Below are 27,587 nucleotides of genomic sequence, written 5' to 3'. Positions count from 1 at the left end.
GACAAAATAATTTTATTAAATTGACTCGACTTTTTAATTTTGTTTTGAGACCTTTTAATGTGTCATGGTGAGAATATTCGGGACAATAAAAGAGAGAGATTGGAGATGTTAGCTGATGACAAAATATATATATATATTTTTCTTATTCTGATTCCCTTAATTGAATAAGTCCTGATAGAAAGCTTCTATTTGTTTTAAATATGAACCGTTGAGTTAAATTTTATTGACTTGTTTTTTCTTTTCAATTACTTCCATCAAATATGTCTAATTATTCATTTCCTTAAAAAGATTATTCTTGTATTCACCCAAAAAAAAGATTATTCTCGTCTTTAATGTCAACTTGGTGTTCAAGATAAATCTGTCTAGAGAAGACGAGAAGATCCACGATAAAAATCATTAACTCAACATAGTTTAGAGATTTTAGAAATATGCCTCAACTTCTCAGCCAAATCTTGAAGCCTTTTGTCAACAAAAATGTCTTCGTAAGTTTTCTTTTCAATTCATTATACAAATACGTAATTATAGTTTCTATGTATATGTATAGAAGCTCCTTGTCCCTAAAGCGCATGCATATGAACAATGTTCCTCTGTTATAGAATTTTATCAACAATAAAATCAAAAATGTTGTCTATTTATCTAGTATTGGTTCTGGTTGTATGATTAGTTTAACGTACTTACATTTTGGTAGAGACACAACATAATGGTTCGGACGTGGCGTTCGTCTACGCAAAGCCACGGTTGCTACCCGATGATGATGATTGACCACATCCTTAAGGTCGGAGATTCTTCAGATGGTCGCGTAGAGAGAGGGGACGAATCATTAGGTGAAAAAGAGGTCTGGATTACAGACCCGAAACTAGCTGAAGTTGTTCGTAGTTCAATGATATCATATTAAACCAAAGGGGACAAGATATTCACATGGTGGAAAAGACAGAGTATACACTCCCCAAGTTTATTGATAATGTTCATCTCTACATGGAACACATATCATCTCGAAACATAACCGAGAATTTTTACTTTCCACCTCTTCCTAAAGGTTCTCAAATCCAAAACATAGCGATGTCCTCTTGTCCTGACATAAACAATGAAGATTGGGTTATGGCTGTCAAGTTTTCAGGATCTAAGTTGAAGCTTTATAGACATAACAAAGACTTTCGGTGGATCGATATCGAAACCACGCATGAGTCTATAAGCCCTCATTCCAGTCTCATGTATTCTAAGAAAGATCAAAGGTTCTACGTTCCAACTCCTGGATGCAATTACTTGTGCTCCTTTGATCTCAACTTCAAGGAGAAGGATAAGCTCGAGTTTGTCGAGGTGCGAAAAACAGATCTTCCTAAGTATGAATTGTTCGAGTTTATGGAGATAAATTCCTTTACCAGGACAGACCACATGGTGGAGTCATCCTCCGGTGAACAATTCCTTATCTCATGGTATATATTTCTTAAATTTGTTACACTTATATATATTTTGATATCTTAGTGTAAATCAATTTTCTTGAATTAATGGCTCTCTCATGTGTTTTTGAAGGTACTATGGGGACGAGTGTAAACTTAATTACAAAGAGTTAACAGTCATTCACAACACAAAACAATTCAAGGTGTTTAGAGAGAAAGAAGAGTTAACCGATAGAAAAACAAAATTCATGTCTTACACCGAAAACATTGGAGATCTTTGTATTTTTCTTGGACATGGTGAAGCTTTGTGTATCCCAGCGAGCACCATTCCTGGTCTAAAGCCTAATTGCATCTATTTCGCGGGACATAACTATGGTGTTTTCGATATCACCACCCAAACTTGCTATCTCTTCTCCACCGATGAAGGTCTGCTAAGCTCCACTCAATTTCCTTCGTGGCCTCATCCACTTTCGCTCACTCCTAATTAATATGATGTCATGTTGTATTTTTTATATGCTTTATTTGAAAGAACACTTTCTACGATGAAATTATTAGTATTTGAAGTTATTATGAACGAATTACGTTAACAAGGCTGTCTGCAGAAATAAAAAGATGAAAAAATCAGGTTGGTTGCATTTATTTGATGATTTGATCCATATTTTGATATGCATGAAACTGCTCAATGGTGGAAATTTATGTTGCTAGGAGCCTAGGACAATATATAATATAGGTGTATTTTAGTAGACGACTATATGGAGTAAGGGTGATAATTAATTGGCTAAAAAAAAACTATATTGAAAAATATTCATGAGATTATGTAAAAACTAATGTGTCCATTAGATAAAATATTTGATATTTACAGTTTTAGCAAAAATAATATCATATATAGAAAAAATTAATCAAAATACGTCAAGCAACACTTAAGAAATTTCAAAAACATTTTGTTCGTTCTAAATCAGAGAAGAATCTAAAAAGCAAGGAACAAAGAAAACTGAGGCCGATGGATACTAAAATATCAAAAGTCAAATTATTCTTAATATTTCCTTTCCTTTTCTACCTTAAGTATGTTTAATTATTTATTTCCTTAAGGCTTAAGAATATTATTCTCCTCTTCAATGTCAACTTGGTGTTCAAGCATAAGTCTCTATAGAGACTAGAGAAGACCCACACGAGAAATCACCTCAACATAGTTTTAAAGATTCTAAAAAATGTCTCAACCTCTCATACGAATCTTGAATCCCCTTGTCTACACAAATGTCCTTGTAAGTTTTTTCTTTCTAATTCTTATATTCTACTATAATTGTGGATTTATTTTAGGGTTTTACTAGTTAATTTCTTTTTGTATGATTAGTTCAACGTACTTACATTTTGACAGAGAAAAAACAACTTGGTTAGATGGTGTTCGTCTACGCCAATCTACCCTTTTTTGTTAATTGACCACCTCCTTAAGATCGGAGGTTCTTCAAATGGTAGCAGCTCGATATCTAGAAGGTCCGGATCAGAGGGTGAAAACGAAATCATAATTAAGAGCAAGTTTTTGGCTGGAGAAGTCTGCGAGGCAATGAGTATGGGATTGAATCAAAGTGGAGTGAATATTCACATGAAGGAAAACACATCCCTCCGTGATATGGACAACGTTCGTCTAAATATCTATTACAAGCCCTCTGACCCTAAATCAAAATCTGTTTCTGTTCATCTACCTCCTCTTCCAAAAGGCTCTCAAATCCAAAACATTGCCATGACCTCTCTTCCTGACCTAAAAAATGATGATTGGGTCGTTGCTATCAAGTTTTCGGTATCTCAGCTTATGCTCTATAGGCATAAAGACTTACGGTGGATCAATATCGAAACCACGCATGGGCATGAGTGTATATGCCCATACTCAAGTCTCAAGTACTCTAAGAAAGAGCAAAGATTTTACACTTCAACTCCTGGAGGCGATTGGATGTGCTCATTTGGTCTCAACTTCAAAGAGAAAGACGAGCCCACGTATCATATAATTGACAAAAAAGATCTTCCTCAGTATATGTTGTATGAGTTGGAGGAGATGAATTCGTTTACCAGGACAGATCATCTAGTGGAGTCACCCTCCGGGGAACAATTCCTCATCTCATGGTACACTACATATATACTTTCTTTTTCTTTTCTTTTATAAGTAAACACCTATTAGCTGATTCATTAATGGCTCTCTCATGTGTTCAAAGGTACTATGGGGACGCCTTTGAGTCAGACACAGTCGTGCACAAAACAAAGCGGTTCTTGGTGTTTAAAGAGAAAGAAAATGCTAAAAGACACAAAGATATGTATTACACTGAAAATATTGGAGATCTTTGTATTTTTCTTGGACATGGTGAACCTATGTGTGTCCCAGCAAGCTCGTCTCCAGGTCTTAAGCCTAATTGCATCTATTTCGCGGGACATAACTTTGGTGTTTACGATATCACGACGCAAACAATCACTCTCTTCTACACAGAGGAAGGTCCATTAAGATCCACTGCATTTCCTTACTGGCCTCATCCATTTTCACTCACTCCTACCTAGTTGGTATGGTGTTGGGTTTTGTATTATTCTATTTACGTTTTATTTGAAGTGAATTATAGGAAAAATCAATTATTTAAACTAAGATAATTAAAGTGTAAGGATCTTTTTACTAGTATATCAATGATACGAAACACACTTTTATTTAGCCATCTAGTAAACCATCGTGCAGCAGAACTATTTTTATGCATCATTTCATAATTAGTAAAAGTAGCAATCTGGTTCTTCCATCATGCACCGACTACTTTTTTCAAGCTACTGTCTACTCAATATGGCTTGAGCGGAACAAGAGGCGACATAGTGAACCTCCTAGCACTGCAGATCAGGTAATCAAGTTTTTGGACAGGATTATACGGAACAAAATTTCGTCAATCCACCGAACAAACCCAAGAAAACATGAAGATGGATTTCGGGTTTGGGTTGATTCAAGGAACTAACATTCTTAGCACTTTCGATACTATTTCTTTAAAACACAACATTCAATTTAAGGATGCATTCATTGTAAAAAGTTTTTTTTTTTGTTTGAATAAATTTTACATTCATTCAAAAAAAAAAGAAAAAAAAATCATGCAGAGACTTTTCTACTTGGCTACATTTAGTTTGTAAATTAGAATTAATTAACTCCATTCCAGTGCATTTTGTAACTCAAAGAATTCCCGTAAAGCTAGCTTCTAAAATGTCATTGTATATGGTCATCATTTTTTTTTGTCAATCTTATATGGTCATCATTTTTATAACGATTTTATATAACGGCCTTCCAAATCCTCATATACATATAATCAACATAATTTACGAAATAGAAAGCTTAAAATTTTGCTCAAAAGGAAAAAAGTTATGAAAGGTAAAGTTAAATACTCTTAAGACAAAAGATCAAATAAATACAAAAGAACAAGACACAAACTAGTCGCGTCACTCGTATCTGAGATTTTGCAAAAAATGATAATTAACAAGATCCGGGTTAATTTAATTTCAACGAAAGTACGAAACAATTTCAAGTAAGTATAAATAACACATAACAAAAAGACATACCACCAAGACTGATCTAGTCCAAGTGGTTGGAGTCTAGCGCGTAGATTCCACGTAAAGCTTCGGACCTTGTTTCGAATCAGTCTTGGTACCTCTTTCTCAATCTCTCTTTCGCAACTCGCTGTTGTTGATGTTGTTGTCGTTAGGAAAATGAGGTAATCCAAATTACCTTTTCTTTTTACGTCACTTCTATTATTATTATAGTATCAATAATTACAATTTATTTATTTATTGAAGGATTATCTTGTTGTAACCAAAAAAAAAAAATTGTGAAAGATAAAAGTTCTCTAAAGTAAACTACAAAAAACTTTGTTTAACATTTCGGTTACAAAACATAACTGAATTCCAAATTATCGAAAACAAAACAAATCTCAATCTCTCTACTTAAATCTACCATCGCGGTTTCCATAAGCGTCGCTTCTATAGTAAAATTGATCGTTGTCACTGTTCTTGTTTTCGTCGTTGTTGGTGTGAATCTCACGATGGCCATAGAGACCATAACCATGTCCAGTCTCTCGGACAAAGGCTGGCTCTTGCTCGTTTTCCTCATCCATCGTGCTCCGGTGATTCTCTGGCATGAATAAAATATGGTTTTTATCGGTTACTCCGGTTAAAGTTTGGCGGTTTCTTGCTTGTGTTTGCGTAAGCTAGAAAGATGAGATGAAGAAGGTGAGACAGAGAAGAGACGTAAGGTTTAGTGATTGAGCCATTTTTTTGTGGTTTATGTTGGTCAATTAGAGATTATACATATATATGGTTTTTTGCCTCTTTTTTTGTTGTAAATTACCAAACATTAGGTCGAGTTAATTGGTCAAATTAGTTAGACATATATTACCAAACGCCCGGTACAAAAACAAATGATGGGTTCACAAAAAAAGAGTGATGAGAAAGTAACGAAAAGAGACTAAAGAGTTTAATTAGTTTGGTTGCTTGATTTGCGGAAAAGCAATTCGAATGATCGACCACCGAAAGTATACATTAGAAAAAATTTATTCATAAATTCATTACACTTATTTATCTAACATTAATATCGTTACAAAAACAGAGAGAAATAAACATGGGTTACTAACTTTGTTGTGGTGTACGTCGTATACATTATATGGTGAATCATTATGCAAATTAGAGTTATAAACGGTTTTTGTGGCAGCCCATGATTCAAGAAACCCATTTCTCAAACAAAAAAAAAAACAACGCTTCATTGTTGTTAATGTGTCATAAATTTAACTTTTGTCTGTTTTAGCTTCGGGGACATACTATCACTCATCATCCGTTATATACTCATGTGTTTCAGGCTACGACTCATTCTATTTGGGGAGAACGCAACGGAAGACGACATGGTAAAATTCCACACAACCCAGACCAACTTGTTAAGTCTATTGACCGAGCAGTAACAAATTTTATAACGCATATAAATTACAAAAATAATATATAACAAATTACTAGTTGAAAAACAAAATTAGCAAGGAGAAAAATGTTATAAGAAATAAATTAAACCTCAAGCTCTACGTCACGATGATGGGTATATGCTCCAAGAGAAAGAGCAAATAAATACATTATTATGCCTTTTATCCGTTAAGATAATTGCATATCAGAAGAAATGGAAATGAAAATGTTCTCCATTAAAAAGAGAAGAAGCAGAATAAAAAATTTATATATAACTTTTCAGAAAGCAAAAAAAAAACAAAGAAAGGAAAAACTCGAAAACAATGGTTGATGGTACAATACAACATACTATTGCATTTGGTTATTTATTATATAGATATATATATATCCATCGGAGAACTTGTTTATGCAACTGTCGACCGCCGTCTTCAGCTGCTTTCTATGCTTTCTTTCCTTGCTGTAGCAAAAGAAGATCCAGTTCTCATATTAATCATCTTTTTCTCAAGATCCAAAACAATTTATATCTTTAATAGTAAGCAAAATTTCTTAAGCTATGTAATGAAAATTGAGCTAATGCGAATAATGAACTGACCCGTTTCTCTTCTTCGATCTTGGCCTTAATGATAGAGTACATTGCAACTCCAGCAATGGCTATTCCTGTTCCTATACCTGTCTGTGTCGATATCTTGTTTCCTGCAAATATTTGACAAGTAAAAGTATTTGAATTGCTTCATTCGGGATTGGTCTAATAAGTAAAAATATATGAAGAGAGGTTAGTAATCTTGTACCGAAGATAACGATGGAGAAACCGATCACGAACACACGTTTCAGAACGTTTCCAACCGCGTGAGTCAGCGGTGCAACCCTCTCCAAGGTATTGGTAGCCAGCTGCAACCGTGGTTTCCTCAATGTTTTAGTTTCCTTTATAAACGCAAGTTTATGGTTAAAGATTGTAACTTGAGTTTTACATTACCTGATTGTAGAGATGGTAAAACATTCCAACCCAGAAGAGATCAGAGATGAATTTAGTCATTCCAACTTTAGCAATCGCGTCGGCGAAACCATGGTTAAGTAGTTTAGGACCTTCAACCTAAGAACAAATTTTAACCAGAAACCCTAATTAATAACAAAAAAAAAGACATTACTTCTTTCATACGTAACTAGTGAGAAATAATGAAAGTGACTTAACGATGATGGCAGGAGGAATGCAGACGAAGAGTGCGATGATGGAGATGTAAGCGTAGACATTTGTACTGTCCATATCAGTCTGCAAAAACACAATACAGTTTCCGAAATCAAACCTTAACATGATTTAGTAGCGTAAAAAATGTAGAGGGGAAGAATGAAGAACCATGGCTTTCTTGGAGAAGATGCTTCGGTAAGTGAAAGAAATGTTTGATATCATAGCACTGATGAAACCGAGCCAGTTGAATGATAGCTCAGTTAGTGAAGCCATTGCAACACCTGCAACATTTTAAAGGTTAATCCAATAAACTTAGGACACAAGAAACATGGAAAGAGTTTGATTGAGTGTTTACCAAGAACAACAGGAGCTAGAGACAACCATAGTGTTATGGGGATGGATTGTCCCATAATGAATTGAGAAGCAGCCGCATTGAAGAATGGCTCAAGTGCTGCGTTTTCGCAAAAGTATGAATGTTAGATTTTGATTCAGTGAAATGTTATTTTTTATGTTGTATAAATTTGTTTAAAAAATACCTTTGATGGTGTGAGTGAAGGAGACAGCAACCGCAGCGAAAGAGACATTGCTAGTGACATGGCCTAAGGCGTGACAGACTGCGACTGGTATCAATACCTTGAGGAGGTTCGAGTCAATCGGCTGCAACCATCAAATCATTCACATGAGCCAATGTAAACTCAAGCGATAAGTACACTAACATTCAAAGTAATAACAATTGGGCGTTTGGTCTAGTGGTATGATTCTCGCTTTGGGTGCGAGAGGTCCCGAGTTCGATTCTCGGAACGCCCCACTATTTTTCATTTTGCTTTTATATAAACTCAAAACTGTAAAGTGAGCTATAAAGAGAGATGAACGAACTTACGGCACGTTTAGGAAGACCCACGGACCAGCTGATCAAGCAGTAAACAACTCCCACGAACAAGTGTATCACCGATACAAAACTGAAACAAAAATAACACAACATTATTATTATTATTATTTTGTAAAAAGGCATAATTAATTTATATTTAAAATTAATAAAAGACAAATGAATTCTTTTTTCTTTTTGAGATGAACAAATTTATTCTTTTGATATAATATTCAGATTCGATTCTTAATCGGACCAACAGAATAATATTTGGCCCCAAAAAAAAAAAAAAATTAGGACCACAGAATATAAGTTGTAGATCAAAATATGAAAATTTGCAATTAACTCTTAAAACATTAATCCAAAAATAAAAATGTGTAAGAACTTACTAGGGATAAGGGAAGTAATTATAGATCTTCTTGTTAAGGATGTTGAAAATCACATTCAAGAAGTACCTGTAAATACCAAATGAGGATAAAAGCGTCAATTCGCACTAAACCAAAACTTGGCGGTAAAATCATAAGAATCTGCTAAAGTGCGCAGGATAACGTTTTAAGAAAAGCGCGTGAATGATACGTACCACATGAAGAAGAAGAATCCAGTGACTAGCCATGGATACTTGGCGAGGAATCCAACTTTAGCATCCCTGCGAAATAAATGAGTTCAGATCATCCGAGTCAAATGAGTCAACACCGAGTAAGCTAGAAACGGACCTCTTACCCAGCGGTATCTCCACCTTCAGCAGCGGCGGCTTTAACCGGTTTGAGAATTTCTCTTTTCTCTCCTCCGTTGATCGCCGACGAATCGAGAAGAAGAATTGGACGAAGCTGACGACCGGAGATCAGATTCGCTCCCTCTCCGATTCCTCCGATTGGTTTAACCGAGAACGAGGAAGACGATGCAGTGCTGAATTGACGGTGGATCGCTCCGATTGGTCGTCTCAATTTCGGAATTCCAACGACATTCGCGGTGGCGCGTAACAGCACGCGTGACTCCATTGAAATCGAAATTCAGAGTTTTGATAGTGAGAGCAAAGAGGGACGGACTTATGAGGATTTCGAGTATTTCAAGAGATGGTACTTGTTGATCGGACGGCTACGATGATCTCGATTTGGTTAATCCAGTATCTCGCGGTGTATGGAGTTATGGTAGGGTTAATGGTCAATTTCATCTAACGGTAGAGAATGATGTAATTAGATAAGAATCTTGAGATACTGGTTTAGATTGGATGAGTGTAGGGTCCATCTTATCTTGATAAGTGGATGGTTTTTAGAGACACAGTGAATATTAGCCAATCGAAGTTCCATATCACCATCATCATCTGTATAATTTTGTTTTTTTGGAAGATAATAATAATTGAAATTTTGGTAGATTTTATTTTTCATTATTTACCTTGTATGTTGAGTGGTCTTCAAATTATTGAACGTGACAGATTCACAAGAAAGTAGATTTTTTATAAATGAAATTTTACTTATTTTAAAGGTATCTCTATTTAATTTCTTTTGTTTATGGTTGTCTGTCAGCATTTGACTTGCAGTTTCATGCTCATAGTCATATACGTTATTCTAGGCTTTTTTGAATATCTTATTACTTTTTTCGTAATACAATTTTATAATTTTATCAAAGTTATACAACTATAACTAAAATTAGGGTTTTCTACAAAACAAAAAAATCTTCTAATTTTTTTTTGTTGTAGCCAGTTTACTCGTAAGTTACAAAAAAATACAAATGAACCCACATGTATTATGCGTTTAACTAGGATTACCATGTACTTTCATGTACTCAATTCACCCTATACTCTTTTTTTTTTTTTTTCTAGTTCCACCCAATTTATAAAATTCTGTCCATTTGACCAAATTCAATTAATTTCTGTAATTGCGATTTAAAATTAATATTACATGTTCACTATTTCTCGATTTGAGGAAACCCGAGTTTAAATATGATAAAAATGTTGACCCATCACTACAAATATGTTATAGTTTATACTTAATAGTAGTGTTTTTGGGGATAATTGATGAATTAAGTAAACATGATTCTTCTTATGAAGTTGATTGAGTGATTATTGTATGTAAACCTATGTGATTGATGTTATTGGTTGATTGAGTGATTATTGTATTAGTATGTAAGCAAAGATGATTGTTCTTATGAGGTAATTTGTTACTCATTCATCCTTTTGCATATGAGAAATTGTGTTAGCGTACGCAAAACAATAGAGAACATAAAAGATATGTGTATTTATTTAAGGTGACTTTTGTTAATGATATTGTAGTATCTATACATTTATATATAATTTGTTGAATTTGAGTATAAGCTATCATTTTCTAATTATTGGTTGAATTTATACTTTAAAATTAGGTGCAAATATATTAGATGAGTAGTCCATTGATCTAAATATTTCGCATAATAATTTTAAGTACTAAAATATTGTTGACATATTTTATAATTTTTAAACTTTAAATTTTTTATATAAGCTTTTGTTGACACTTAATTCGTTTAAATTTGGTTAATACTGTAATAATATGTACTTTGTTGCCTGTTAGAGAGACACCCTCTAAATCGTCCAGAGACTCTTCTCTTTGCAGCTAAAGTCTCCCATTTCATAAACCCTAGCCAAAACTGGTGAGCGATTCTTCTCCGGCAATTTGATTAACCTTCTAGTTCGTAACGAGTTTCATTGTTGCTTCCTTCACTTTTGGAACTCGTATGTTTTGAAGATCAAATGATTTTTCTGGTCTGTGTTTCTTTCATTTGGTTTGAGCCTATCGAAATCGTTTATGCACACAACCTGTTCGACGTAATGCGTAGCTGAGATTCTTCTCTATAAAAAGGTGTATTCTTTGCTATTGTTGGAAGGTATCATTGTTTAGTAATGGGTAGCAAAGTGATGATGTTCAAGTGGTCAAAGAACATCACGCCTTCACAGGTTATCAAACTGATGCGAGCTGAAAAAGATGTGGAGAAGTCTATGGCAGTTTTTGATTCCGCAACGGCGGAATACGCAAATGGGTACGTACATGATCAGAGTTCTTTTGGTTATATGGTCTTGAGGTTGGTCTCTGCTAATAAGTTCAAAGCAGCTGAAGATCTGATTGTTAGAATGAAGATTGAGAATTGTGTTGTTAGTGAAGATATATTGCTTTCGATATGTCGAGGGTATGGTCGGGTTCATAGGCCGTTTGATTCTTTAAGGGTTTTTCACAAAATGAAGGATTTTGATTGTGATCCTAGCCAGAAGGCTTATGTCACTGTTCTTGCCATTCTCGTGGAAGAGAATCAGTTAAATTTGGCATTTAAGTTTTACAAGAATATGAGAGAGATTGGTTTGCCTCCTACTGTGGCATCTCTCAATGTTTTGATTAAAGCTCTTTGCAGAAATGACGGAACTGTGGATGCTGGTCTTAAGATTTTTCTTGAAATGCCTAAGAGAGGGTGTGATCCGGATTCTTACACATATGGAACCTTGATTAGTGGTTTGTGTAGGTTCGGAAGGATAGATGAGGCGAAGAAGTTGTTTACAGAGATGGTTGAGAAAGACTGTGCACCAACTGTTGTTACCTATACTTCTCTGATTAACGGTTTGTGTGGATCGAAAAATGTTGATGAAGCTATGAGATATCTAGAAGAGATGAAAAGTAAAGGCATTGAGCCGAATGTTTTCACGTACAGTTCTTTGATGGACGGTCTTTGCAAAGATGGGCGTTCTTTGCAAGCCATGGAACTATTTGAGATGATGATGGCTAGAGGCTGCAGGCCAAACATGGTAACGTATACCACTTTGATCACTGGTCTCTGTAAGGAGCAGAAGATTCAAGAAGCCGTTGAACTTCTTGATAGAATGAATCTTCAGGGTTTGAAACCTGATGCTGGATTATATGGGAAAGTAATCAGTGGGTTCTGTGCTATTAGTAAGTTTCGTGAAGCTGCCAATTTCCTTGACGAGATGATTCTTGGAGGAATTACTCCAAATCGTTTAACCTGGAACATCCATGTTAAGACAAGTAATGAAGTAGTCCGAGGTCTTTGTGCAAACTATCCAAGTCGTGCATTTACTCTATATCTTAGCATGAGGAGTAGAGGAATCTCGGTTGAGGTTGAAACACTAGAATCTTTGGTGAAGTGTTTGTGCAAAAAGGGTGAATTCCAGAAAGCTGTTCAATTAGTCGATGAAATAGTGACTGATGGGTGTATTCCAAGTAAAGGAACATGGAAGCTACTTATAGGTCACACATTGGATAAAACGATTGTAGGAGAGGCTTCAGATACTCTTCTCAGAGATTTGGATATCTAAGTTTAGTGCATGGAAGATTAGATGAAGACAGCTGAAACAAACATGTCGGATGGAACAACTTACACAAACATTGAGATATTCTAATCAAGAGATCATCTCAGAAGAAATGGTAAATCACAAAATACAACAGAGAATTTCAGAAATTCCAAAAGAATTATGAGGATTTTTACATTTTGATTCAGAACATCATTTAGCAGAGAGGGGAAAACCAATACCGTGGCGTGTAGTTGGAAATTTAGCGAACACCATACTGCAGAAGACTCCTACAGCTACAGGCAAAGTTGTGAGAAGCTCCACTACTTCAGCTGATGGTTCGGGATAGAAACAGTTAACCACATTCTGATCAAACAAAACCACGGCTCCAAAAACCAGAAACGACATAATGGCATGTACGAAGTCGATAAACCGTAGTTTGTAGCTTTTGGAAAGTTCTTGAGGAAGAGTAGCTGAGCCATCAATGATCCAGAAACCATGGATTGTTGCAAATCCATAGCAGACACTACCATTCAAATCCTTGTAAGAATCTGTGAAGCTAAGTATGAAACAAGAGAATCCGCAGATGGAAACTAGCAACGCAGTCATGAATCTGCTAGTTAGATCGCAGCGTCCAACGTTTGTGCAAATTGGCGATAAAATCTGGAATGCAAGAACTGTCCCCGTAGGTAAAAGATTAGCTAGATTAGCTGTTGTCTGAAAAGTCTTACCTATTGCCTTTTGCATCATAGTGTTCCTTTCTATGTCAGGTAAGTCCCGATTTCGATTTTGATCATCCAGGAGTGGAACTGTTTCTTCTTTGATGATCCCAGCTTCTTCATCAACATTAATCTCCATAATACTCGAGATTCAAATCTCTATTTCCAGGTGCTTTGTTGTTTTGAGCAAATGCTTGTGTTTTAATGTAACTTATGGCTGCTTACTTTGTTATGTATTGCAAGCAAGTTTGTAGTCATTTGTTTATGTGAAGGATAAGCTTTTGACCTTGTCTACAAAAGGATTATAATTTTTGGTTGCATGATTGGATTTATTAAATAGTTTGGGAATGTGATTCTGATTTTGAAATTCCCATGAACATTTTTTTTATTGATGTTTGGAAAATGTCTTCAAAGCCTTTGGATAATTTCGAGTAATTCCTTCGTGGAGGCCAAGTAAGATTATAATCTATACGTAATCATTTGCTAAAACATACTATTTAATGTAAAAATGTCCTTAACGTAATAAAATATTACACGTTGACAAAGCACTTGTTTGTAATTAAATTATTATTTCTATAAATGTTAACTAACGTCAAAATCAGTTTAGTTGTACGCATTCTTGGGTGTGTCATGCGATTAGACTTGCACGTTACATTTTTTCATTATGATATTTCAAATATTAACGAACTAATTTACGAGAAGTGTCGTTGACAAAGAAAAAAAAAGACAGAGAAACGAAATGTCTTGGAAAATATTTGGGATTATTATTTCCCAAGGAAATGTTTTGGAGCATTTTGATATGCCAACTAAAAGCCCATACAAAGAATCCTTAACAAGAAGCCCAACTATTTTGAATGGGATTCTACAGGTTTTGAATGATTTAGATTTTAGACTCTCTTTAAATGGTTTCTTTGGTCTTGCAAGAAAACTACTTCAAAAAAAAAACATGTTTGAACTGCATTATGAATCCAATATTTTTTTAGATTAGACTGGATTCAAACCAAATGTTTCTTGGTTCATACTGGATCCAGTTCAGATCCAGATAAATGTTGGATTCTGGTTAAGCTCTTTTAGTAAATGAGTATTTTGTTTAATCTTTATGTTTGAGCTAAAGATCTCTAAAGTATTTATTGTTAAAATCTCTAATTGTATAGATTGAGCCATCAGAGTAATCAGTCATGGCCCATGGGTCTCCTTGACATGAATATGAATGAAAACACTAAAATGAAAACTCTCAAAGATGGACGATACAGTGCATCTGTCTTCGTTTTTGCAACACTATTTTAGTATTACTTTTTGTTTCGAAAAGAGAGAATCTACGGACATAGGTAATGAATGAAATAAAATAATTTTATAGTTCAATGATTATTATTGGTGAGCATGGGCTTTAGATAATAAACAATATAGGTTTGGTATATCTTCACATATATCTTTAAGTAATTTTGGAATTTTTAAGGAAATTTTTGATGGTTTAACTAACGTACCAATATTATAGTAGTGGAGCATTAGTAAAATGTTTACTAAGAATTTCAGGATTTAGGGTGCTTGTATATATGGCAAACGTAACCGTAGTCCGATCCGTAGTCATCGTTTGATCTTAGATATACTACTATTTAGCTCATATTATTGTATAGTCAGAAAATGTATATAAGAATTAAGATATGTGATTACTTTACAAACAAATATTCATTTTTCAAGTAAAAAATTAAGATCTTAGAACGTAGATTATATTTTGTTCATTCTCTAGTAGTTGAAATGCTCCACTTTCTTCCAAAAAGAATCCAACATATTCTTGATGGGAAATTCGAAACACTGTACAACATAGGTTAATACATAGTAGGTAAACATTTCGTGATATGTATATATACACTTATCAAAAGGGGGAAATAAATAACTATAATTTATATAAATGGCATTAGTTATATAGGTGCGAGTTTCACCTGCCAAAGTTAGATGGGTCCTTCTTTCATTCTTATATAAATGGCATTAGTTAGATTTAATATACTCTTAATTAGCTTTTCAGTGTGTGATTTTTACAACACATTCTTTTGATCTTAATACATGTAGTATAAGTTGAACACTAGTTTAGATCAAATAATAGTAAGTCAATTTGTTTTGATATCATATGAACATTTATAAAAATATAATTTCAGCTTTCAATGAGTAGGTAATGAGTAAAGTTTCAATATCATTTATAGTTTAGGCCTTTAGGGTATGATATAATGTGTCATATTTAAAATTCGACTTCTCAACTTTTCCGGTGATTTTGTGTGGTTCTGACGATCTATCTAAACTTTTTCGATCACTTTTTTTCTTTTACGGTATGATAATTAATAATATAGTGTGTCATATTTCTGATTATTTTGTTTTTACTTTAGAATCCATTGATGAATTAAATGTTCTATCATCATGTGATAGTTTGCGTTTGCACTTTGAAATTCTTTAGGACCGACAAACTTAAGTTACACCATGAAAAAGACAATCGAAATTATGCATACTATTTTACAAATATGTTTGTTAATGTTTTTTTTTTTTTTTACGCATGATTATTAATATTATGACTTTATGAGAAATCAACATCTTAAGTAATTTCTATGATTTAATGAAAATAATACTCAAACTGAAATTAGAATTTAACAAATTTAAAAATCTTACCATGTGAAAAATAACTATATATATATATATAATATTAAAAACATATTTTTCATATATTTATGAAAAGTAAAGATTTTTCTTCCTAACCTAAAGAGTAGTCCATGAATATTTATTGACCATCTAGACGAAAATTTCTTTCCTTTTGTCTTTTTTGACCTTTATTTTATTTTATTATTCTCTTCGTATATAAATATTACACAACACCCATAATCCATAATCATACATTTATTTTCTTTGTTGAAATCAAATGGACAAATCTGAAAAAATCGCTTACGCTTCAGTTTTGTCTCTTCTCTCTCTTTCTCTTCTTCTTCTCATAATCTTCCTCTTCTTATTATGCAGAAAAAAACCAAACCGGTCCGACGACGAATATCTTCTTCCAGAAACCAAACCGGCTGGTCTTTCTTATTCGTTAACCGAATTAGACTCAGCAACCGACGGATTTAACCAACGACGAATCATCGGTTCTGGTCGGTTAGGAACGGTTTACGCTGCGATTATTCCAGATCATAAAAATCTCGTCGCGGTTAAAAGAATACATCCCGGTTTGGTTTTGAGTAAACCGGGTTTCGGTTTTTCCACGGTTATTAAATCGCTTTCTTCTTCTCATCATCCAAACGTCGTTTCGATTTTAGGATTCTCAGAAGCTCCCGGAGAAAGAATCGTCGTAACAGAATTCGTCGGAGAAGGTAAGAGCTTGAGTGATCACTTACACGGAGGTTCCAATTCAGCGACTGCGGTTGAATTTGGATGGAAAACGCGTTTTAAAATCGCGGCGGGAGCAGCGAGAGGATTGGAGTATTTACACGAAATCGCAAACCCTAGAATCGTTCACGGTAGATTCACATCATCGAATGTTTTGGTAGACGAGAAATCAACGGCTAAGATTTGCGATTACGGATTTGGGTTTTTGATTCCGATTGAAAAATCTGGGATTTTTGGGTATATAGAAGAAGGTTATTGCAAAGAGAGTGATGTGTATGGATACGGCGTCGTTTTAATGGAGATTTTGAGTGGAAGAAGAAGTGAAAATGGATTGATTGTGAAATGGGCAACTCCATTGATTAAAGAACAGAGATTTGCTGAGCTTTTAGATCCGAGGATTGTTGTTCAAAGTGAGATCAAGAGTTTGGTAATAAGATTAGCGAAGGTTGCTTTAGCTTGTGTCGGGAATTCACGGAGGAGTCGACCGTCGATTTCTGAAGTGGCGGCGATTTTGAATAGTTTGGAGAGGGAAGGAGGGTGATTTGGATAATTTTAAAACTTTTGGGGTTTTAGGGATAAAAGTTGGAATTGAAGGGGTATAGGTGTTATTAGGGGAAGAGAAACGTAAATGTTGTATTAATGCCGTGTATATTATATGGTTTTTAGTTTTTAGAGTTTAGAATTCGGTTACGTAATCAATTAATTTACATTGGGTGATTTTTAACAATTCATAATGTTTTGGGACTTTACAGAGAAAACTAAAATTAAAAGGGTGTTGTTGTAGAAAAATTTACTGAATTTTTTTCCCGCCGTATTAACTCGGTTTCATCATACAAAATCCTTAATATACTATGTAATTCAAATACATTATTGATATAAAATGTATTTTCGTGTGCTTCGTCCAAAACAATCATAGATTACGATGAATTATATTTTAATATAAGTGTGTACGAAAGAATATTTTAACTCATTCAGATGATTTTGACGAGACTTGGAAGCTAAATTTTCGTCAAATTTGGACGGTGGACCTAATAATATTGCATCTTGTGGAACAAGTCATATATTTCTTTTTTGGTGAAAAACGTTTGGTAGATTTTTTTTTTTTTTTTTTGCACCTTTGCTTAAATTCATGTAAGCTGGCATCAGTGTTAAGTGCTTGGTTAAATGTAACAGTTGCTATGACTTACAAATTTATTACAAACCAATAACTGATATGAAACCTTATCTTTTTTACAATAAGATTTGTTTTTTTTTTTCTTTTTATATAACTGACTTGTAACATTTTCTGAATTTTGTTAATAACTTTTGTAAACTGTAATTTTTGAAAATTAACATTCTAAATGAAACGTAATTTTTAGGACTACTAACAGAATCATTTATTACTTAACTAAGAATTATCAAATCCGAGTCACATCCCATGGATACAAGTCAAATATAGATGAGCCTATCACCAAGTTAACATAATCTTAGAATTATTCCTTTAAACGCAATTAGTCAATACTGCTGACTTAGGATTGAAGAGTAAAATTCAAAGCAAACGGTCGATCTCAAACGAGTAACAGAATTCTGAAAAAGACTTGAATCTAAAAATCAAAAAGTCAAAACACCAAACCGACTCAAACTCCACACAAATTAAATACCAAACACACAAAAAAAAAACACTCATAAAAAAACCTAAACCCTCAGATTCAATACAAATGGCTAATTCGGTTTACTTTCTGCAGTACCAGGTAAACCGGTAAAACCGATAAAAAGAGAGAAACAATACGAGCCTTTTCTAATTCCAACTCTTACTAAATCTCTAGAGATCGAAACCTTTTGAGATTAAACATGTTTATCTCCTTACTCTGTACAGAGTCTTGTCCTCTAAGAAGAAGTGACTTCTCTCTGTTTCTTTCTCTCTTCCTCTCTCGCTAAAGCTTTCTTGGGAAGAACATGAGCTTCATACAACGCAAGAATCTCTTTCTTGTTTTGATGGCCTCTGTTCAATAACAAATGTCCACAATCGTACTTGGTCAGCTCATGCTTTAGATTCTGCACAGTAAGCTTCCTGTAATCTTCTTCTTCTTCCTCCTCGCCATTGTCTTGATGACTTTGAAAGTCCTCGTCGCCTTCATCAGTAGGACCGTGATCATCTCCTCTCGTGCTTCGAGCTCGTTTATTAGTCCTCAAGATTCTATCACTTCCTTCTCCAATGTCCATATCAACAACATCTTCAAATCTACTCCGCTTCCCATGTGAGGAACTCGCAGCTCTGATTTTGTTGTCAAGTGCGGTTTCTTTTAACCTTGCTTGAGCTAATTCTTGCTGAAGATTATCAACGTGTGCCTGTGCAGCTTGCAGCTCAAGAGAAAGAGCTTCGGCTCTTCGATTTGCAGCTATATGAGCCTTACGCTCTTCATCCAACAGCTTTTCAAGTGACTTCACGTTATGAGCCCTCTGTGCGTTGGTTTCCTTTATCAATGACCCGATTTCTTTCTCTCGTTCTTCAACTCTTGCTTCTAAGATTGTAACTTTGGAGACAGCCTCCATCTCAGACACACGAAGTCTGTCCAGTTCATCCTCCAAGTCAGTCTTCTGTCTCTCTAAGTTTTCGACTTGCCTCTCAGCTCGTTCGATCTGAGCAAGTCTTTCCATCGCCAACCTCTGACTCTCACTTTTCTCCTTTTGCGACGTGACAGCATCAGTTCGAGCTTTGTCTGCCAGTTCAGTAGCGCGTTTAGCTTCTATTTCAGCTGCCTTACATCTCTCTTTGACTTCATCGAAGCGTTGAAACTCAGATCGATACTTTTGTTCCATACGGATTTTCTCTTGCTCCAACTTATTAGCCTCCTTTTCATATGCTAGAGCCTTTTTGTTGGCACTGTCCAACTTATCAGTCATTTCACTTAATGTTAATCTTAGTGATGCTAACTCTACCTCAAAGCTTTCAAGTTTTGACTCAGCCACCTGCAAAAGACACAACACAAGCTAAGATCCACATTCCACAAAGGTTCAACTGTTTCAGCATATTTAACAGAATGCTAGGAGTAACAAGTAATCTACTTCGCACAAACGTTTACAACATAGGAAGATAGACGAGGCTAACATAAATATACTATCATTTTGATAACGCTCACCTTCAAATCTGATCTTAGAACCGTTAGAGATTGCTCTGCCTTCTCAAGTTTTGTAGCCTTCTCCGTAATTTCTTCATCCTGCAATTGATTAACTATTGATAATATATACTGATGATTACAAGCTCAAATTCATCCCTTAAAAAAATGGGACAAAGAATGATACCTTATTAGCTAAAGTGATACTAAATTCCTCCCTAAGAGCATCTTCCCTCAACTGTGTTTCCTTGCCAGAACGTTCTTGCACTGAAGCAGCCTTTTGAAGAGCAGATCTAGCCTCTCCCACAGCATAATCATACTTCCTTTTCCATTCCTTGGTCTCTTCTGCAGCAGATTTGGCTTGTTCTCTAGCTGCAGCAACCCTAGCTTCAGAAGTAGTACTTCTTGTCCTAAGGACTTCCATTTCAGAACTAAGCTGTTCTTGAACAGCTTTCTGCTTCAAAACAATCTGGTCATAATTTCTAATCCATTCTTTGATTTCTTCTTTTTTAGATTCCACGGTTTTAACCAACGTAGAGCATCGCTCGTTCAGCGAACTATTCTCCCCCTGTAGTTTAGTTATGCGCTCTCTGTATATATCTTCCAGCTTCTTCTTGTCATTGTTGGATTCATCATAACGTTTCTGGTATTCCAACTTGTATCTCTCACTATCATCCAACTGCTGTTTTAAATGTTTCATCGCATCTTCAACAGAACGAAATTTCATTGCAAGGGAATTCTTCTCTATAGCGATGCTATCTATAAGCCTTTTGGTGAGATCATATATAGGTCCTTCCAAGCTGCATGAGTAAAAAGTAGACCACAAAGCACAAATTACATGATCAAACCTCAAAAAATACCTAAAGATAAATGAAGAACAGTGGGGAGTGGAAGTAGTAAAATACCTTTGTTGCAAAAATACAGAAAGTTTCTGCCATTTCCCCGGGCCATGGCATGATGCCTCATATTCTGCCAAACGAGCTTCTAGGACCTGAGATACAATCGATCATTACAAACAAGCCAAAAAAAAACACAGAAACTTTAAACCTAATCCTTCTATGCCAAAAATATATCCATAAATAACAAACCTTGACAACATTATCCATATTGGCATTAGAGGCATGGCAAGCTGCTCTAAGCTGCTTTTCCATACGCTGGATAGTACTCGTACATCGCAAATCTGCCTCCATAAAAGCGTTCTTCTTGTAATCCTGAATCACCAAAGTATTGTCTATATTAGCATAAGACAATGAGAGGAGAAATCTCATGTGAAAGATGCGTAAATAAACAGTCAGGATTCAAAAACAACTGCTTCCTACTGAACAACACTGTTTTAGAATCTATTACCTCAAACTTTTTCTTTAAGTCCTTGTGGAGAAGATCCTCGAATTTTTTTCTTGCTGAACCATTCCCTACAGCATTAGAGTTAAATATAGCCAAGGCTTTTCGAACTGCTTCTTCATGTTCTTCCCTCAGTGCACCCTACACATAGCAGAATTGACATGAATCATATATTACAAAAAAAGAAAAAGAAAAAAAAAACAGTAGGCTAAAGCTAAGATGCTTACTTCTTCCGGAGCTTTTGATTGGTCAAAGGCAGCCATATAGGCTTCTACACCAGAATCATATGCTCTTCGACACTCAGTTTCTTCGACACTCTACAAGAACGTAGTCAAGAAAAATAACGTTATTAATCTAGGGGAAAATAGGCTAGGGAAGGCATTGGTAAAAACATTAAAACTGAGAGACACAATGGTTTGAAGTACATAGATGTATGAATGCAATAATCAACCATATGTTTACCCATTAAGATGTAATGTATCAGACAATGTAAAGAATTGAACATCCATAGAGGCAAGAGATATCAAACCTGCCAAGATGAGGTTATTGTTGGCACGGCACCATTATTCAAAGCATCCAGATAAGACTGTGTAATACCGACAAGAATAGGGCCAGTCATCACAGTACCCCCTAATTGCTTGGGCCTCGTCTTCTCAAAAACAAACTTGGTAAATGCATCCAGGCCAGCACCGAATTCAGGTCTCAATTTTTCCAACTGCATAAGCACACAGGATATTATCCAACTAAACATTAAACAACTAAGTATTATAGGTAAAGGGCATGATAGAACAATACTAACCGAAATTTGATCCAGTCTCTGCAGGTCCTTCTCATTGTTCAGAGGCCTTACAAGGGTAAAGCACTCTCTGTCCGGAAAAAGAGCACGGATTGAATCTCGGATCTGCAAAAAGAAATTGCTTTCAGTTACACTGTGTCACTGACATACAATTATTCTACCAAAGGAATTACACTTGATCACCAAACCCGGGTTTCTCAAGAATGCCTGACTATTAAAATAAAATTACTCGAAAAAGAAATAACATAGTACCTCGTTTTTAGCACCAATATCCCCTCCCGAACCTTGAACTGGCCTTAAGGCAATTTCTAAATAGTCACGTGGGCTAATCTTCCGATTATCTTCCACTAGATCCAAATAAAAGTCCTACAGTAAATTATATCAATGTTAATACTTATCTCTAAGCAATAATTTCTACAAACAAATATAACGAGGATTACCCTCAACAGCCAGACAAAGATGGGAGAAAATTGCCCAAGTTCAGAACGTGAGCTCGTCCCTCCAGAAGCTTTTACGCGGATATGCTTTGTCATTTGAGTGACAAGAGAAAGGCGATCCAGTGAAGCTTCGTCAATGCCTCCCATCTGACACATACCAACAAAAAAACATCAGTCAACACAAGTGTGAAAATAATATCACAAAAAGCTTAAATTAAGTTTCAAACTGAAAATTTTTCAAACCTGATTATACACGAACATGCTTGACAAAAGAACAGCTAATGAGAATATTTGAGTGCTGTAGGTACCCTGTGGAAATCGAAGTAAAGGGAATCAAAACATGTTATTAAACACGAATTCTTGGATATAGATCAAATTCATGAGTAGCAAATTCGCTAAATGTGACTTACAGTTTGGTCGTAAGCATCAATTCCTTCACTATCTAATAACAAAAGATTGTATTCAGTTCCGTCAAGAGCTGTTCTTTTTATAGGAGAACTCCACAACCAAAGCCCCTTGGTACACGGCTTGTGTGTTGATGCTACTTGAAACCCATTACTGCGTCCAAGAAGCTACAAACGCACAACACCACAAAACAATTTAAGAAACACACAGAAACATAAACCCTAGACCTCAAAACAATGTACACAGAACCAAATCAAACAAACATAATTCCCCATTATTGAATCCAAAAAGCTTCCAAAACCTAACAAATCAACTCGAGGTAATACAAAAAAGAACCCTAATTTGCCAAAACCCTAGACCTCAAAACGAAGTACAAAGCACCCAATTCAAAACAAACCCCATTTTTCCAACGAAGACCCAACAACGAACTCTTGAAGAAGAAGCGAAACCCTAACCTGATTCAAAATAAAGCTCTTTCCTTGACGAGCCCTACCACAAACCGAAACAACACCAATTGGCTCCTTAACGAGTTGCAAAGTAGCAACAGCTTCAGGGTCCATACGAAACTTCCCTTTCTCATCACAATACACTAAACGAATAGGTCTCGGTGGTCCCGTCACAGCAGACGAAGACGCCGGAGACGTCGAAGGGTATGATCTCGGTGACGGAGAAGCAGAATCAGCCGGTGAATCCTTCCCTCCTCTACCGAAAAAACTCCTCATCTCTGCAAATTTTTCTTAAAATTCGAATTCAGACAATTCGTCTTCTACTTTAAGTTCACTCAAATTCTGAAAATCCAAAATTTGCTGATTTTGAAAAAGTGGGGAAAAGGAGGAGAAGAGAGAGACCTAAGAAGATCCGTCGCGAGAGAGAGAAAACAGCGATTAAAGGGGTTAAGTTTTTAATAATAGGCCCAAGAAAAGGTATTATGGGCCTTTATGGGCCTAAATGTGTGGTTTCTATTTATTTATTTTGTTATCCAGTTTTCTCTAATGAAAGGCTTTGATTGGTAGCATGAGTTTGCATTGAGTTAAAGGTCATGCTAACAAAGTGTGCTAGCAAGTAGCAATACCATTTTATAATCTGTTTTATCAAAATTTATGAACTTTATAAAACCTTATATATACAATCTTATAAAAACCTTATATAACTTTGCAAATATTTTACATTAAATGCTCTATGATTTAAAAATCTGTATTTGTGCTATTTTTGAAAATAGACACACAAAAAAAAATACCATTGAATTCACCTTCTCTTTTAAATATTTGCATTGCATATTATCTAAAAACAAATTATGTCAACTTACGTGAAAATGCATGATCAATATTCAGACATGCATTTATATACTTGCTGAGAAAAAATGTGATGTGACCATGCTGTTTTCGTAGCACAAGTGGAAATTAAATTACAGATTTACAATACTATATTAGTGAACCCAATTTATAATCATTATTTTCAAAGTTAGAGAATATGTCTAAGTAGTTGCTTCCAAGAAATGAATTAAACAGCTCATCTTTTTTTCTCTATCCGTTAATGCTTTATCGTGTGGATGATTATAAAACATAAGACGAGACGCTCCCGGAACATGCTCCGTACGGCTTTCACAAATCTCATGCAATAATTGATAAACTAAAACTTCTTACGAATTTTCCAAAGATTATTATAATCAAATATAATTCGTTGGAAAATCCCAAGTTGGCAAAGTGATTAAGAATCAAATAATTTTCTTTTCAATTACATCTAAAAGTCAACTGTTCAGGCAAAACTCCTCTCATCTTCTTGACAATTTGCTCCGCCTCAAAAGTCCGGTGATAAAGAGGCTGAGCCACCGAGTTTGAGTCGAGAAAATACAAACAAATGACCATCAAAACCGAGTTAATAAACATCGGAACCGGTCCGAAAAGCCACAACAATAGATCAAGAGCCAAATAAAGAGCCCTAAGACCTAGCGACCAATAGTTCCCGCCTCTCAAGACAAATCTCTTCACCATGTCCGGGGGAATATCTTCGCCCGGAGTGGTGATAAGATAGTTCGCATGTAGAAAACATCTCGTGGATTGAATAAAACAGCAGAATGCAACTAGGAAACATATGAGGAGCGATGTGTATTTGATGACCATTGTGATTGAACTCGTGTCTCCATAGATAAAATGTCCGGTAAAAACAGTCATACTAACCGGCGAGCTTCCGATCCACGCGCCGATAAGTGAACTCAATGTTAAAGCAATGGATGCCATAAATGTTGAAGCTGATATGCTGCTCGAAAGAACAGTTAAAGCACCACCCAATTCGTCTTTTCTTGCCTGTAATCATTCGAGCTAACCGTTATATCTAAATCCATATAGCAAAAGTAATAATTAGAAAAATGTTGGCATTACCAAATCATCATTTTTTTTATCTTGTAATAAGTTGGACAAAACATTAAATAGAAATCGATATCGATAATTTTGAAAAGATTGTCGTAAAGAGAGATGATAACTTGCCTGCATGATACGGTCGACCCAAATGGATTTATCGATGTTCATGAAACCGATAATGGTATGGTAAGGAAAGTAAAGGATTCTATAGAGAAGAAATAGATGGTAAGATAAAACTATGATTAATCCAAATGGGACAAGAACCAAATCTAAGTACTCTTTCTTCACAAATATCTCCATCTTCTTCCTTTGTTTCTCTACTTCTGTGCTAAAATGTCTGTCTTGATTTATAATATATATTCTTACACACACATAAATGTTATATATATGGATACGTTTTTATTTTTTTGCGTATAAAATAAAGAGTAAGGAACTGAGATGGATATAAAGATTTAGAGGAATCTTAGACGTATAGAATAATCCACTTTGCTTCATTTAATCTGAGTCGACTTTTATATATTAATTTCACTTATATTAATATATAATTAGATATGCCTTTGGATGTAACTGTTTTGAATAGAAAATAGTAATGAGAATTATATATACACGCTAACACTTTATTAAAATAAACTGCATGAAATAGGATGTTCTTCAGTAGTAACGTTGCGTATGCCACAAAGAAACATTGTAGAAGCAAAAAAAAAAAAAAAAAAAAAAAACGTTATAAAAGTTGCCAATTATGAGTTTGTGACCAAAAGAGTGAAGTGTGGAGAGATTTGGATATGGGCCAAGACAACGAGGCTAATAGAAACGGGCTTGGCCTATTTAAAACATTAAAGAAGAATCATTAATCCCTTAATTCTACACAAATTTTTATTTCGAACCGGTCTACCAAAAAGTTTATCCTTTTTATTCAAATACAAATTTTACAAATAAATATCTTAAACTATATCAAAATTTGAAACACATCCTTTTTCTTGATCATATAAATTTATATGATTTCCATTTAAAAATCCCTAATATCTAATAATGAATTATAAATTAAAATTAGCGCCGAGTCGCTGACTTTTTCATAATAAACCCATATGAGACTACAATGGAGACTACACAGAAATTATTTTTGGAGAAATCAAATTTAGTGTTTATTTTTGTGAGAGAGACCAAAATATGCGATTTAAAAGGTAGGAAAATGATTTTGTCGTGATCAACACGAATGACAAGATAAATTTGGTTGCATCTCGATTTATGAGTAAGTGAGTAACACTTCTTGCATAGACAAAAGATTTTTGGTCCAATAATCAAAATCCATAAAACATTTACAATTTCATAAAGATTTAATAGGAGCAGAATCAAAACTATTTTTATTGGAGATTATCGGACATAAAGGAAGAAATTTATTATAGTAGCTAGATTTCATCGAAGTCAAAGATTCGTAATGTATCTCTTTGTTCACGTCAAATATGATAGTGTGAAAATATCTCTTTGCCTTATATATCCAACAATGACAATGACACAAAGTAATTAAATACACAAAAAAATACATAAAATAAAACAAACTACAGGCAGGCAAATTTGTAAGAAGATGCAGTACTATTAAAAATATTCAAACTCATTTGTCATGTATATATATAATTGCTTCTCAAGCAATGTTTTTGGAATAATTTGTACGCACGTTACGACGAAACATAGTATAAAAATGTCAACATGGCTAATTAAGTTTCGAAAATATTTTAATAATAAATATAATTAAAAATTGAAACCTAATCAATTTACAAGTGGACATTTTAATAAGGAGTTTAGCATCACTCGTGAGATTTTTACTTCCCCAACCAAAAATAATGGAAACATAATTATGCAAATTATGTAATGACACTTATTTCTTTCTTTAAAGAATTATGAGTTATTATTGTCCATCTACTACAAAATTTAAAAGTAGATGTACTGATAATTTTTTTTTTTTTTTTTTTGTCGTCGTACTGATAATTAAAAATATCATGCCAAAACTCATACCAATGTCCAAAACCTGAATAAAGTTGAATATTATTGCCACTCAAAATATCAATTAGAAGACTCATATTTTTAGTCCATAATTCTATAGTGAATCTTTTATCTATTTGTCTTTCGTTTTCATCTGAATTATAAATGAGTTTTGGAAATAATTACCAGTTAAAATTATTTCTTAATGTCCAAAATGTTAATAGTAAGTCCTGCATTTTGTGACTCTGAATCAACAATTTGATGTGTTTTTCTTGTGTATTTTTCTAAACCAGTGTTTATATATAGATGTAGGAGGATCCGTTTGGAAAGTAAGACATATGTTCATCTGCAAATAATTTTCCATGTGAAAACACATAGATAAAAGGGTTGATCTTTGAATACATATAGCGAGCGAGGTGTATGAAAGACAAATGATGACGATAAGCT

The 27,587-nt window shown here is 34.6% G+C and overlaps 10 protein-coding genes, 2 non-coding genes and 1 pseudogene across 17 annotated transcripts; 8 read left to right on the top strand and 5 right to left on the bottom strand.

Moving 5' to 3' along the window:
* The first annotated feature begins 287 nt into the window (after positions 1-287).
* Positions 288-1,999, top strand: AT5G46140 (hypothetical protein (DUF295)). Of its 2 annotated transcripts, NM_123983.3 has the most exons (3): positions 288-482; positions 689-1,433; positions 1,531-1,999. In NM_123983.3, the coding sequence occupies exons 2-3, from the start codon at positions 919-921 to the stop codon at positions 1,883-1,885; spliced, it is 870 nt and encodes a 289-aa protein (NP_199426.2). In that variant the 5' UTR covers positions 288-482; positions 689-918; the 3' UTR covers positions 1,886-1,999. The 2 variants fall into 2 exon arrangements, with proteins under 2 accessions (NP_199426.2, NP_001332680.1); NM_001344658.1 differs by lacking the exon at positions 288-482 and having other exon boundaries at positions 649-1,433.
* Positions 2,000-2,511: 512 nt separating this feature from the next.
* AT5G46130 (hypothetical protein (DUF295)) lies at positions 2,512-4,082 on the top strand. Its single transcript, NM_123982.3, has 3 exons — positions 2,512-2,659; positions 2,773-3,512; positions 3,602-4,082. The coding sequence occupies exons 1-3, from the start codon at positions 2,606-2,608 to the stop codon at positions 3,936-3,938; spliced, it is 1,131 nt and encodes a 376-aa protein (NP_199425.1). The 5' UTR covers positions 2,512-2,605; the 3' UTR covers positions 3,939-4,082.
* A 38-nt stretch (positions 4,083-4,120) lies between these two features.
* Positions 4,121-4,372, top strand: AT5G46120 (annotated as a pseudogene; the record flags this gene model as incomplete). Its single annotated transcript has 1 exon — positions 4,121-4,372.
* Positions 4,373-4,965: 593 nt separating this feature from the next.
* On the top strand, positions 4,966-5,140 carry AT5G00590. The gene has a single exon (NR_144192.1). It is a non-coding gene; the product is annotated as an uncharacterized misc_RNA (transcript).
* A 3-nt stretch (positions 5,141-5,143) lies between these two features.
* Positions 5,144-5,750, bottom strand: AT5G46115 (uncharacterized protein). The gene has a single exon (NM_123980.3). It carries the CDS (start codon positions 5,509-5,511, stop codon positions 5,287-5,289), a length of 225 nt encoding a protein of 74 aa, NP_568656.1. The 5' UTR covers positions 5,512-5,750; the 3' UTR covers positions 5,144-5,286.
* Positions 5,751-6,095: 345 nt separating this feature from the next.
* Positions 6,096-9,761, bottom strand: APE2 (Glucose-6-phosphate/phosphate translocator-like protein). 4 transcript variants are annotated; one of them, NM_180807.2, is made up of 12 exons: positions 9,113-9,761; positions 8,973-9,038; positions 8,782-8,847; positions 8,408-8,486; positions 8,064-8,184; positions 7,883-7,978; positions 7,696-7,808; positions 7,534-7,611; positions 7,318-7,434; positions 7,133-7,232; positions 6,937-7,037; positions 6,096-6,801 (listed from the first exon to the last, which is right to left on the bottom strand). In NM_180807.2, the coding sequence occupies exons 1-12, from the start codon at positions 9,388-9,390 to the stop codon at positions 6,784-6,786; spliced, it is 1,233 nt and encodes a 410-aa protein (NP_851138.1). In that variant the 5' UTR covers positions 9,391-9,761; the 3' UTR covers positions 6,096-6,783. The 4 variants fall into 4 exon arrangements, with proteins under 4 accessions (NP_851138.1, NP_568655.2, NP_001078720.1 ...); NM_123979.2 differs by having other exon boundaries at positions 6,340-6,801; positions 9,106-9,761; NM_001085251.1 differs by having other exon boundaries at positions 6,340-6,801; positions 6,933-7,037; positions 9,113-9,746.
* Positions 8,263-8,334, top strand: AT5G46105. The gene has a single exon. It is a non-coding gene; the product is annotated as a tRNA-Pro (tRNA).
* A 1,378-nt stretch (positions 9,762-11,139) lies between the features above and the next one.
* Positions 11,140-12,680, top strand: AT5G46100 (Pentatricopeptide repeat (PPR) superfamily protein; the record flags this gene model as incomplete). Its single annotated transcript, NM_123978.2, has 1 exon — positions 11,140-12,680. Exon 1 carries the CDS (start codon positions 11,262-11,264, stop codon positions 12,678-12,680), a length of 1,419 nt encoding a protein of 472 aa, NP_199422.1. The 5' UTR covers positions 11,140-11,261.
* Positions 12,681-12,866: 186 nt separating this feature from the next.
* AT5G46090 (transmembrane protein, putative (DUF679)) lies at positions 12,867-13,511 on the bottom strand (the record flags this gene model as incomplete). The annotated part of the gene is made up of 1 exon (NM_123977.1): positions 12,867-13,511. One exon carries the CDS (start codon positions 13,509-13,511, stop codon positions 12,867-12,869), a length of 645 nt encoding a protein of 214 aa, NP_199421.1.
* Positions 13,429-13,680, top strand: AT5G46085 (uncharacterized protein). The gene is made up of 2 exons (NM_001344657.1): positions 13,429-13,541; positions 13,645-13,680. The coding sequence occupies exons 1-2, from the start codon at positions 13,477-13,479 to the stop codon at positions 13,655-13,657; spliced, it is 78 nt and encodes a 25-aa protein (NP_001329983.1). The 5' UTR covers positions 13,429-13,476; the 3' UTR covers positions 13,658-13,680.
* Positions 13,681-16,138: 2,458 nt separating this feature from the next.
* AT5G46080 (Protein kinase superfamily protein) lies at positions 16,139-17,635 on the top strand. The gene has a single exon (NM_123976.3). The coding sequence runs from the start codon at positions 16,275-16,277 to the stop codon at positions 17,271-17,273; it is 999 nt and encodes a 332-aa protein (NP_199420.1). The 5' UTR covers positions 16,139-16,274; the 3' UTR covers positions 17,274-17,635.
* Positions 17,636-18,173: 538 nt separating this feature from the next.
* On the bottom strand, positions 18,174-23,677 carry AT5G46070 (Guanylate-binding family protein). The gene is made up of 14 exons (NM_123975.4): positions 23,262-23,677; positions 22,812-22,973; positions 22,645-22,710; positions 22,405-22,548; positions 22,217-22,330; positions 21,968-22,069; positions 21,698-21,883; positions 21,396-21,485; positions 21,175-21,309; positions 20,916-21,038; positions 20,733-20,818; positions 20,015-20,627; positions 19,852-19,929; positions 18,174-19,681 (listed from the first exon to the last, which is right to left on the bottom strand). Exons 1-14 carry the CDS (start codon positions 23,526-23,528, stop codon positions 18,599-18,601), a joined length of 3,249 nt encoding a protein of 1,082 aa, NP_199419.2. The 5' UTR covers positions 23,529-23,677; the 3' UTR covers positions 18,174-18,598.
* A 610-nt stretch (positions 23,678-24,287) lies between these two features.
* On the bottom strand, positions 24,288-25,670 carry AT5G46060 (spastin, putative (Protein of unknown function, DUF599)). Its single transcript, NM_123974.3, has 2 exons — positions 25,290-25,670; positions 24,288-25,109 (listed from the first exon to the last, which is right to left on the bottom strand). Exons 1-2 carry the CDS (start codon positions 25,461-25,463, stop codon positions 24,537-24,539), a joined length of 747 nt encoding a protein of 248 aa, NP_199418.1. The 5' UTR covers positions 25,464-25,670; the 3' UTR covers positions 24,288-24,536.
* Positions 25,671-27,587: the final 1,917 nt, after the last annotated feature.

Source organism: Arabidopsis thaliana, chromosome 5 (assembly GCF_000001735.4).
Source record: "Arabidopsis thaliana chromosome 5, partial sequence".
Lineage (NCBI taxonomy): Eukaryota > Viridiplantae > Streptophyta > Magnoliopsida > Brassicales > Brassicaceae > Arabidopsis > Arabidopsis thaliana.
This window is presented reverse-complemented; position numbering and strand designations above follow the sequence as displayed.

Excerpts from the sequence above, each read along its gene's own strand:
- AT5G46140 (NM_123983.3), top strand. The coding sequence starts at position 919 with ATGGTGGAAAAGACAGAGTATACACTCCCCAAGTTTATTGATAATGTT. Across the intron at positions 1,434-1,530 it reads GAACAATTCCTTATCTCATG|GTACTATGGGGACGAGTGTA; the intron begins GTATATATTTCT and ends GTGTTTTTGAAG.
- AT5G46130 (NM_123982.3), top strand. The coding sequence starts at position 2,606 with ATGTCTCAACCTCTCATACGAATCTTGAATCCCCTTGTCTACACAAAT. Across the intron at positions 2,660-2,772 it reads TTGTCTACACAAATGTCCTT|AGAAAAAACAACTTGGTTAG; the intron begins GTAAGTTTTTTC and ends ACATTTTGACAG. Across the intron at positions 3,513-3,601 it reads GAACAATTCCTCATCTCATG|GTACTATGGGGACGCCTTTG; the intron begins GTACACTACATA and ends ATGTGTTCAAAG.
- AT5G46115 (NM_123980.3), bottom strand. The coding sequence starts at position 5,511 with ATGAGGAAAACGAGCAAGAGCCAGCCTTTGTCCGAGAGACTGGACATG.
- APE2 (NM_001085251.1), bottom strand. The coding sequence starts at position 9,390 with ATGGAGTCACGCGTGCTGTTACGCGCCACCGCGAATGTCGTTGGAATT. Across the intron at positions 7,809-7,882 it reads TCTAGCTCCTGTTGTTCTTG|GTGTTGCAATGGCTTCACTA; the intron begins GTAAACACTCAA and ends AAAATGTTGCAG. Across the intron at positions 7,435-7,533 it reads GCATTCCTCCTGCCATCATC|GTTGAAGGTCCTAAACTACT; the intron begins GTTAAGTCACTT and ends ATTTGTTCTTAG.
- AT5G46085 (NM_001344657.1), top strand. The coding sequence starts at position 13,477 with ATGATCCCAGCTTCTTCATCAACATTAATCTCCATAATACTCGAGATT.
- AT5G46080 (NM_123976.3), top strand. The coding sequence starts at position 16,275 with ATGGACAAATCTGAAAAAATCGCTTACGCTTCAGTTTTGTCTCTTCTC.
- AT5G46070 (NM_123975.4), bottom strand. The coding sequence starts at position 23,528 with ATGAGGAGTTTTTTCGGTAGAGGAGGGAAGGATTCACCGGCTGATTCT. Across the intron at positions 22,711-22,811 it reads TTGATGCTTACGACCAAACT|GGTACCTACAGCACTCAAAT; the intron begins GTAAGTCACATT and ends CGATTTCCACAG. Across the intron at positions 22,549-22,644 it reads GCATGTTCGTGTATAATCAG|ATGGGAGGCATTGACGAAGC; the intron begins GTTTGAAAAATT and ends GGTATGTGTCAG.
- AT5G46060 (NM_123974.3), bottom strand. The coding sequence starts at position 25,463 with ATGGAGATATTTGTGAAGAAAGAGTACTTAGATTTGGTTCTTGTCCCA. Across the intron at positions 25,110-25,289 it reads GGGTCGACCGTATCATGCAG|GCAAGAAAAGACGAATTGGG; the intron begins GCAAGTTATCAT and ends GAATGATTACAG.